The sequence below is a fragment of the Danio rerio genome, chromosome 3, assembly GCF_052040795.2.
Source record: "Danio rerio strain M-AB ecotype USA chromosome 3, GRCz13ab, whole genome shotgun sequence".
Taxonomy (NCBI): Eukaryota; Metazoa; Chordata; class Actinopteri; order Cypriniformes; family Danionidae; genus Danio; species Danio rerio.
Window position 1 is genome coordinate 29,977,451 of NC_141023.1, and position 11,056 is coordinate 29,988,506.

At 32.0% G+C, this 11,056-nt stretch overlaps 1 protein-coding gene across 10 annotated transcripts in view; it reads right to left on the reverse strand.

Moving 5' to 3' along the window:
• med25 (mediator complex subunit 25) overlaps nucleotides 1-9,955 on the reverse strand; it is a 35,396-nt gene extending 25,441 nt beyond the window's left edge. For 5 of the 10 annotated variants that reach the window (XM_087242443.1, XM_087242441.1, XM_087242440.1 and 2 more), the window contains exons 1-8: nucleotides 9,777-9,955; nucleotides 9,195-9,335; nucleotides 9,074-9,119; nucleotides 8,870-8,994; nucleotides 8,637-8,735; nucleotides 6,219-6,339; nucleotides 4,409-4,568; nucleotides 4,065-4,189 (exon numbers count right to left, since the gene is read on the reverse strand). In XM_087242443.1, coding sequence (XP_087098569.1) covers nucleotides 4,065-4,189; nucleotides 4,409-4,568; nucleotides 6,219-6,339; nucleotides 8,637-8,735; nucleotides 8,870-8,994; nucleotides 9,074-9,119; nucleotides 9,195-9,319 — 801 coding nt within the window. In that variant the 5' untranslated portion in view covers nucleotides 9,320-9,335; nucleotides 9,777-9,955. 10 annotated transcript variants of the gene reach the window in all.
• Nucleotides 9,956-11,056: the final 1,101 nt, after the last annotated feature.

Here is an 11,056-nt window from a genome sequence, read left to right on the forward strand (position 1 = left end):
TTTTCACATTCGTTTTTCAGTTAGGGATTTGGTCTATTAGAGTAACCTAATAAAATTGTTTTGTTGAACATTGTAGTCTACACAATAATCGATATTATAATTTATTAAATACATTAGCTATTATTAAAACTAAACTATACAATTGATAAAACAAAACCCTTTTTAATGTTTGCTTTCATTTTGACACCGCTAACAGTTGTAATAAGAAACATCACATTATGCAGAAGCATGCAGTCTCAAGTTAAAAACACCTTTTGAGTTTAAAGATGATCAGCCTGCCAAGTCAAGTTTACAGTGTCATAAATGAAATGGGTAGCATGAGTAAAGGGGATTTGCCCAGCACACAACCTCATGCGCTGCAGGTAGGCTGAATGATAATCTTTAAAAATATATAGGCTATGCAATACAAAACTTTAAACATTTATTTATTTTTTAATGAAAAGAAAAGAAATCAGGAGAGTAAAATATAATTTAAACCACTGGTCTGGCGCTGATACTTTATTGTTTGTATCCAGAAGAAGGGGAAAAAAGCACGTGAAAACCTGGCTGGGGAGACGGCGATAACATATCAGTTCTTCAGCAAAGATCACATCATTGTGATGCGTTTATCATACAACGCAGTTCGTGTTTATAATCATTAATATTAACTAGGATTAATTCTCTCTCTAGACTTAGTTTTAGGGCTTGTTCTTGTCGGCGCAATATAGCCTCGGCTTATTGCACGTACGAATCCGATTGTGAAGAATGATTAAGCGCTTGCATTTTTTATTGGATCCTTTTCGCAAGTTATTCATTGTTTTGTTTTTTAAGTGGTGCGAACATTATTTACTGACAAACATGTTCCTCGATCTCGTACATCAACAAATAATGTAGCCTACTTAAGTTAATTTACCTTTTATGTAAAAATTAAGGAATAACCGAATTTAATATTAATAAATAAAACATCCGTATAAACGTACATGTTTATTTTTGAACTTTCGTTAATAAAACAACACAAAACTGTTTATAAATATTGTAGTTAAATATTACATTACTTTAACTGCTTGAAACTGTATAATAATAACAATTTAACGTTACATTTTTAAGAACTTAACAAAAATTCTAAATGGCACTTTATTAATCAGTGTAATAATAATATAAATATTAATAATTATACGTAAAAAGAAAATATTAACCTAGTAACAATATAAGTCAGATGTTTAAAAAAACAGCGTAGTTTCTCTCCACCTTTTGTAGTCATATTTTTAATTATTTGCCAGAAAAACTAACATGTTGACTTTCTCCGGTTTAAGTGAAGAATGGGGTTATAATGTTTCCAGCAATACACTGTCAGACGGTGTGCTTGTAGCGAAAAATGCACAGACAGGCTACTTTTTCACAACCATGCGATAGAGGGCTTCTGCTTCTGTTCCGCCGCCCGCATTTCTCGCAACGCAGGTTTCTCTACGCTGCGGAGCGGCGCGTTCTTAACTAGTTACCAAATAGCCTATGCTCAATTTCTCGTCAATGTCTTCCATTTATCACTTTCTCTTTTGTATCTGGCCATTTTTGCAAATGCCTCTGCCATGCCTGGCTGAGCTGGGCTTCTGCGTTTAGAAGACAGGAGTTGATTAAGCCTACATGGCTTTTTTCCCTCGCCGTCAATCGCCACTAGCTTGCATGGTTCGGGACCCGTGGATCTGCGTATCGATGGATTTGCTCCTCAGTGTTTGGACTCTCAGCACTCAGCAGTGAATATTAAAACACACTTTACTTAAAACCCCCATACAAAAAGCTTAATGTACTTTAAGCTTAATTTAAGCTTAAAGCTTAAATGTTATATTCTAACAGATATGTAATACTTGGCAACATAACAGTAATTTGTGTTTTAAAGTGCGTGACGTCACGTACTACGGCCGGTGGCAATGGACAACCGAGGTGGCAATGACCACCGGGGTGACGCGGTTATGGTGACCGTCACAGCCCTAGTTTTAAGTATATATATATATATATATATATATATATATATATATATATATATATATATATAAAATATCGCAATATATATCGCAGAGGAAAAAAATATCGCAATGTCAATTTTTTCCAATATCGTGCAGCCCTAATATGAATGATAACACAACTACATATAAAAGCCCATATGCTGCATTTTCCCTTAAGACACCCATGTTGGCTTTTTCTACATTAAAATGTTAATGTATTACATTTTGAAACAACATAATATCAGTGCATTGTACAATAGATTTTTTTTTATTTTTTACAAACATTCAAATGTTGTATTTCAGAGCACAACAAAAGCAGTGCATTGCTGAAGTAGGCTTTTTCTACATTCAGACACATTCATATTATATTTTTTGAACTGCATAACAATTAGGGATGCAACAATTATAGATTTTGGTTGTACGATTATATAGTCTGAAGAATAATCATGGTTTCACGGTTATCCCGTCTAATGTAAATTCAAGCTTTATATTAGGTAAGTAGCTATTTAGACTGTTGTTATCATCTGTGTCCATGCATAACATTATCATTTTATTAATAATTCATCTAACATATCTTTTGTTTAAATTACACTAAATGGCAAGCACAATTCTCACCATGAGATGTTTTCTACTGCGTGCGCCCGAAAAGACACAAGCTCGTTGCTCCGCTTGTGCGCGCATATTGTCATATATACTTACATTAGAAAAACAAACAAAACAAACTTGCAAGCGGAAAAGACGTGATATGGGAACAGCCGCTGCAATAGTTAATCCGGTGTGCGTGCATACTAGCCTCGGTTTACATGCTTGGAACTTTAAACTAAATTTATTTTGATGACTTGGTCCCACTATTTGGAGGGCCGGAACAAATTGCCTCAGGGGCCGGGTTCAGCCCGCGGGCCACCAATTCAATAGCCCTGACCTAGGCCTAAATCTTTCAGTTGTTTAAAGAAAACAATCACTCTAATATAAAGGTAAAGAGAGTTAAAGAATGAAATAATGAGCTTGTGCAAACCTAATGCATGATGCCTAGTCTCTGTGTTTACTTATTTATTTTTGTAAAATAGAAAACAAATATTAATCAGTCTAGTAAAAAGTGACAGGTTTAGTGGTCTTTTAACATCTCCCATGTACTCAAGTTTGGTATGGCAGATTTTTGACTAGTAAACAATTTTGTGACCTGATAAATGATTAAATCATTTATGTAATTTATAATTAATGATTTGTTAATCAAGTTTAAATTTCCCTTGCAAAATAAAAGTAGTAATTTGGAAAATGTCTTTAATTAAAATTTTGATTAGCTGATGTGCAGATGTTTGAGTTTAAACTCAGTCAATAAACTGCCTGCTGTATTCTTTGTTTCATATATTTATATGATTTTATTAGAAAGTGGAAAATGTAGCTTTTTTATAAGTTTTTTTCTGGTTATAAAAGGTCATGTTGGTGAACTGAGTACGTCACAAATGTCGTTATTTGGTTTTGTTAATGTGTTCCTCATTTAATACAGTCAATCTGCACTATCATCCATCTGACCACTGTGTGTTCTGGGGGATCTTATTTTAAAAACTGCTCTCAAAACCAATATGTAAAAAAAATTGCAGAAATAAATTTAATATTTAATATAATACGGTACATTAAAAGTTCAAAAGAACAGCATCTTCATGATCGTATGACTGATATAAAGGTATTTTATTAATACTGTCACTTTTAATCCAATAAATGTATCCTATCTGAATAAAAGTATTAAATTCTTTACTCGATTGCTCATTTTTAATCTTGTAAATGTACTAATTATAAAAGCTATATAATTGTACTCATGAAAAAACCCTGCAGACATAACTTATAACCTAATATTTCATATAATATGATGTATTAAATGTTCTAAAGAACAGCATCTTTATGATTAAACGACAGGTTTAAAGGTCAAATATGTCTTTTATTAATTCGGTCACTTTTAATCAAATTAATGCATTTTAGCTGAATAAAAGTATTAATTTCTTCACTCCACTGCTCGTTTTTAATCTTGTAAATGTACTAATTATGAAAGCTATATAACTGTAGTCATTTCCATGAACTTAAACATACCTGAAATGTGTTCATTTGAGGAGCTGTCGAAGCTACAGGCACCAGAGGATTCTGGTTCACTGGCAGAGACTGAGGTGGCAAGACAGGTTTGAGAGAGACGGGAACAGAACCTCCTCCTGGAGCAACTGGACACAAACACATGTAACAGAGAACATTGATCACAGTGCATCTCATGGCTTAATATCTGATTTTTAAGTATTTTCTGTTTTCTTCGTAAAGCTGATTTGATACAGTTTGCTTTGTAGCACGTTAAAAAATTATTTGACTCTACTATTCCAAAGGGTCTGTCCTGCTTACAAAAAAACTGTTAATCATAAACACATAAAGACTAGTATCTTTCTTACCAGGAAGTGCAATACCCCTAACTAATACCATGTGAAAGGGGTCTTGACTGTAGTCTGGGTGTGAAGACTCTGGTGGACCTGCTACTGATGATGCTCGTTCAAAAAGAGATCGAAGTGCCGGAAGTTTCCGTGGGGCAATTACAGAAAAATGAATCCCCCGCTGCAAAACAGAACAAACATAAAAGTCCTTTAACCTCCACGGTGCCCTCCACCAATATTGGCGGAGTTTGTAAATATAAACAATGACAGTTGTGAAAAAAAATTAAGATCTTTTATTTAGAATATATTGCCCTGACCTAAGAAGATCAAAGAATTTTTAATCATAGCACAATTTTATCAAACAATATTAAATAATAATCTTTGTTAAAACTAGGTGTGTCAATTAATGGCACCCCTATGAATTAATTTGTGCAAAATATTTTTGTAAAATATTCTCAATAATATTTAACTTTTTTAGTACAATAAAAAAAATAATATGTAGCACAAAGGAAATAGAACTCTTTTCAGTCTTTCAGTTACCTTGAACCAAAACCAAAACAATAAACTATTTTATCCCAGCCTTCTTTGCTCTTTTTGATCAAGGGAACGAAGTTTTATGGATGGCACCATATACAGAAATACCACTGCTTAAAGATTAAAGGCATTGTAATTAAGTTTTGGACTCTTTCAAAGCATAAAATATATGTTTGCAGATATTTAAGAAACATACCAAGTGAACATTCTCGTTTATCTGAAAAACAATGCTGAAGTCAGATATTCTGCTTTGAAAATGTGAGTTACGTGCTGGAACGCTGTTTTAGTTTTGGTTCTTTTAAACCGCACAATGCCACTTTAGCCAATTATAATTTAGCACCCCGACTTGCATTGGTGGGGTGCTAAATTATTAAGTCACTTTGGATAAAAGCGTCTGCTAAATGACTAAATGTAAATGTAAATGGTGGAAAAACGCGTATTTCATTCATTCATTCAGAATGGCTCTCAAATCATGCGTCCGTGACCAAAATAAGAACTTTTATTATTCTATTAATTACTGAATATTATGAGGGTAAACATTAGGTAAGCAGGTTTCATTGTAACCCCATGTCTTAACAAAACGCTACGTGACGAGATTTGCAGTGATAAGCTATTTGGCTGTTTGCACCAGACAAAACAAGAGAGAAATGTAAATACCTTTCCGAAGCACAGAATATGCACTCACTCAGAAAATGGTAAGGTTTAAAATCTACTTAATACATTTTAAACCTGTTTAACATTATTAAATGTAGATGCTGAATAACTGACGTTTTAGTTTTAAGTCACAGTTCTAAAGTTCAATTTCAAACGGTTTTAATTTATTTAGAAGGTCTGAGGTGAACTATTTGCTGCTGCTTTCAGTAGTATGGCAATAAATGTTATGTAAAATGGCATTCAGATTCACATTATTTAACACTGAATAAAGCACATGAAGTGTACCTGAGCTGATCAGTTTTCTGTTATTCAGCTGCAAAAAAAAGAAGCCATTTCTAAAATATCAATTCAAGGTGTTAGTTAGGACAAAAACTCCTTTTAATATGGAAAATATTCTTTCTATCACGTGCCGCTGCTTTGATTAAGCTCGATCGTCAGACTCTCTCACGGTTGTTTTAATCCAGGAATGTAATACTTAGTTCAACCACTAGGTGTCAAATTTACATACCGAACCTTATTATATCATGCATTATACTGACTATGCATGGTTTGATTACAAGCAAATGCTAAATATTATATTATTTTAAAATCATACTGACATACAGACATAACAGATAAACCAAGAAGCTAAGTGTAAACTCACATCCCGGATGATCTGGACCAGACTGTCTGCGGTGCAGCCCGTATAGCTGACACTCTCCACAGCTGGCAGCAAGTATGGAGGAGAATTACAGAGCAGTACACACACCTTGTGGGTCTGACCACTACATAGAGAAACAATAGAATCAAAGAATCATCAGTGATAATAGGAAAATTGTCTCCAGTAGGTCATTTCAGCATCAATATTGAGATTACAGTTGACCACATTACAGTTCAGTACAGAATATACAGCTCAGAGTATTGTGAAGTCATTGCAAAGTTTAACCTTAGAATGAAAGTTTTTACTCAGTGAACTTAATTCATTTAGGAACAAGAAATTATAACTTTTGTAGCCTAAATATTAGTTAATATAACATTTACACATTTAAAACTATACATTTTAGTTGTTTAACAATAACAGTTGATTATTCAATTCATGTACCCGGCTCTTTTAGACTCTCTAGAAAACCATAAAGCACTGTGTATTTCCCTTTGTATACTTTTCTCTGTGGTTTTTAGCTATGCTTATATTTTTATATAATATTTTAAAGATAGATACGCTCGCTTACAATGAGAATCTCTATTAAAAAAGAGCTATTTAAGTATCAGTTGTACTTATAAATCAATGAATAATCACAGAAAAACACATTATCGCAATTTCAGTTTTTCCCATTATCATACAGCCCTAATGTGAACATCACTTTTTTTGATATAAATTTTAGTTTGATATATTATACAGCCCTAGTCTTCAGCATTTTACTGATAATGTAGTGCACATGATGATGGCATCCCTTAAAAATGCAGTGTCATTAGTTTTGTTGTACTGGAAAGAACTCTGCACAAATTAATGTAGACTGATAAACTATTATATTTTTAACTATATGATATTCACGACTATGTAAGTCTTATGATCCCTTCTTTGCTAATAAAGGACTATAGGGACATTCTAAGCACAGAATGAGTCATCTGGGTGAGGTAGAGTTCCTTCACATCTCACATCTCCAATACTTTGCTTTCCACCAAACACAATTTATCTACTTGTGATCTCCTTTTATGTCATTCTGTCACATTAAGTGTCATTTGATGTTTTCTAATGAATGATTAATCTACTAATGTTTAGTTATGACCCGAGGATAATATTGCATACTTTATAATGCATATTTACATCTCCCCCTCTTTATCTCCTCACATTTCAGCTGGTTTTGGGGAATGGTATTTCACTCATGCCTAGAAATGTATCTGTTGTTCTCTGTCTTTGCTGCATAGCAGAGCAAAAATCAAAACTAAGCTTTTTTGTATACATTATGTTTAGGGTAGCATATCATATTGTTTGAGCATCAATATCACAGTGTGTGTGTCCGCAACAGTCAAATTGCAGGATTAAATTATTTATTAAAGAGTTAAAGATAAATTATTACATATTATTTTTTAATAATTATTGAAATGATGACCATGTTATTTTATGCTTGATTGTTCAATTTCTGTACCTGAAATACTGTTAAACTTTCCAGAAAATTACAAAGTATGGTTTATTTAACTTTTTTTCTGGCTCTATTGTGTGTGTGTGTGTGTGTGTGTGTGTGTGTGTGTGTGTGTGTGTGTGTGTGTGTGTGTGTGTGTGTGTGTATATATATATATATATATATACACACACACACACAAAGAGTTTAGAAACAAAAACCTCTAAATACTGTCTGAAATTGTCCTCTAAAATGTGCATTTTTAATCAGGCTCCTGTGTGTATGTTCAGTAATACCAATTTTATGGCAAAGAACAAGACCTTTTCTTGGTCTTTAAAGTGAAATATCTCAACATAAACAAAGAAAGCTGAAAAAAAAAATTCAAACTTTTGATAAACATTTCAGACGGCACTCAGAGGTTTTTCCATCTGAATATATATAAAATAATTTATGTATATGCAGTGCATAGAAAAAGACCTGATCATCATATTATCTAAATGAATAAAATCTTTCTAAATAGAGCTATTCAATTCACCTGGTGAAATTGTACTCTTATCGCTATATATATTACAGAAAACAAAAAATATTGCAATGTCTCATATTTTCAATATTGTGCAGCCCTAATAATGTTGATATATTTCATTCTACTGTCTGTATATTAAAACATGTAACTTAACATGAAATGTTCTTTCTTTTACAGCTTTAAGATTATCTCTCTTTATCAGTGATGTTAATAACTTTAACAGTGTTTGATTAATTATGGTGGAGTCAGACAAATAATTGATTATTACACACCATCCTTCAACTGCTTTCTGTTCTGATAATCTTTATAAATAGTGCTGTGTTCAAAGATTTTTCTTGTATTTACATTTCAAAAAAAGTCATTTTAAAATACCTTAAGCAAGCTGATTAAACCCTCAAAAGCAGATTTGTGATTTCATAGAACAAGTTCAAGAACTCACATTTGCTCCCTCATCTTTTTGAAGTCGTCAAAGAGCTGCAGGGCCACAGAAAGACCCTCAGCTATAAGACTGCAGCTCTCTGCTCCACCTCCCATGAACCTGTGCAACAACAAAAAAAAACTGTTAAAACTGTTCTCAGTATTTCAATCACAATATCTTTAAAGCAGACATTCACTTAAAACCTTTATCCCAGACTTCCTGACATAAAATAGGATTACAATGGGATTCCTTACTGAATGCTGTCAATCCAAGACACAAACTCGAAGGCAGAGCTGGTTGGAGCATGGCACTGGACATATGACTCTGGAGCACAATCCACTGTGTTGAATACCACCAGTCCATACTGAGTGCCACCATACTTATAAAACAAACAAGATCATCAGAATTGAGATGGCAGAAATGTAAAGAGAAGGTATAAACAGACTCCTCCAACTCACATCTCCTCCAAAATCAGTTTCAGCCGGTGGTCCTCCATTAAAATACCTGTAAATATATTAAATAAGTCAGTTCAAGTGTCTAACAAATGTACTGTATTGTAATGAATGTCATAAATCTTACTCTATAGTAGGCAGTATGTAATTATTCCGAAGTGATTCAAAATATGGACCAAGGTTTGCAGTTCCTTCAATGACAAACACCACATCTGACACCTGATTCAACCCAGATTTGGACGTGGGGTCCATATGGGTCACCTTTGGTCTACAGCCAACACAGATATAAGATCAAACTCATATAGAAGATTTGCTGGAATAAAACGAAATATTAATGTTTTATAATGTTTTATTGATGAATGACTTTATATTGGTGTTATTTGCTATTATTTTAACATTATTTCCATTCTAAATGCAAGTAAACCAAACCAAGACATACATATTTGGCTGTCTTAATACCTAACGTTAGTAATACACATAAACAATTTTTTTTAACTGAATCATTCATTATGTCCGTGCCAAAAAGCCTAAGAGACTTATTTTAGATGTGATATATTTGTCTTATCATTACCTAATTAACGAGTAAATTCTTAAAAACACAATATCAATACAAATAAATTAAAATGTAAAACGTGAACACTATCCATTCATACAGGTCTTAGCATGCTAGCCGCTAACCTCAAATGCTAATTTAGCTCGGGTGTCTTACCTGCTAGAATTAGTAGAACTGGCTTTTACTGTGAATAAAACAAACCGGTTCAGTCATTTATCTTGATTATATCCGAACCAGCCCCTGGTAGTTTTATTGTGTATTAAAGCTTCATCTGAAAGTAAATGTAGAGCGTAATGACAACAAACATCGGGATTTTTGGCTCGGCAATCGACAGTACGGTCTGGTTTTAGATCTTGAAAGTGGACTGGGCTGGTGAATCGATTTATGAATGATCAATTTAGAAACCAACAGCAGCGACGTCCTTTTCAGTCGTCATTCTTTGTTATTATCATCCTTATTATAATCATTGTTATTTTTGCGGTTTAAACACGGACATAGCCATTGTATTGTTAGATAATAAAAAAATAAAATAAAATAAAGCTTAAGAAAGTAAGTGGCTTCGTCGATGATCATAACAAATTGCATCATCTTTATTATTATCAATGATTATCATTACAAATTATTGTTATTAATTATTATTATTATTATTTAAAAGTTTTCTGAAACAAAATGGGCATTTTAAGGAATATATTTAAAATTGCCTTAAATAAATTAATTATTTAAATGTTTTCAATGATGGTAAATAATTATAATCAATATTATTTTAAGGCATAATAATAAATACAATTATTATTAATTATTATTACCAATTATTATTATTGGTGATATATCATTGATATTATTCTTATCATTATTATCTATTATTATTATTATTGTAATTATCTAAAGGCTTATCTAAAATGACCATAATTATTTTAAGAAATAATAACAAGACTTTTTTATTGTTACCAATTTTCTTTATTATTGTTGTTGGTATTAATATTAACTATTATCATTAATTAGAATTACCATTTTTATTATTATTATTATCATGTATTCTTTTTCTTCTTATTATTATTATTATCATGTTATCTTCTTCTTCTTCTTCTTATTATTATTATTATTATTATATAAAAGTTTTTTAAGCAAAATGGGCATGATTCAGTTTAAAGAATCGGCCTATAATCAAAATCATATTAAAGAAATTCATTATTTAAACGTTTTCAATAATAGTAAATAATTATAATTATTATTATTATTTTAAGGCATAAAAATAATAACAACAATTATTATTACCAATTATTATTATTGTTGGTATATCATTAATATTATTCTTATCATGATTAGTTATTATTATTTTTCATTCATTTATTTTCTTGTCGGCTTAGTCCCATTATTAATCTGGGGTCGCCACAGCGGAATGAACCGCCAACTTATCCAGCAAGTTTTTATGCAGC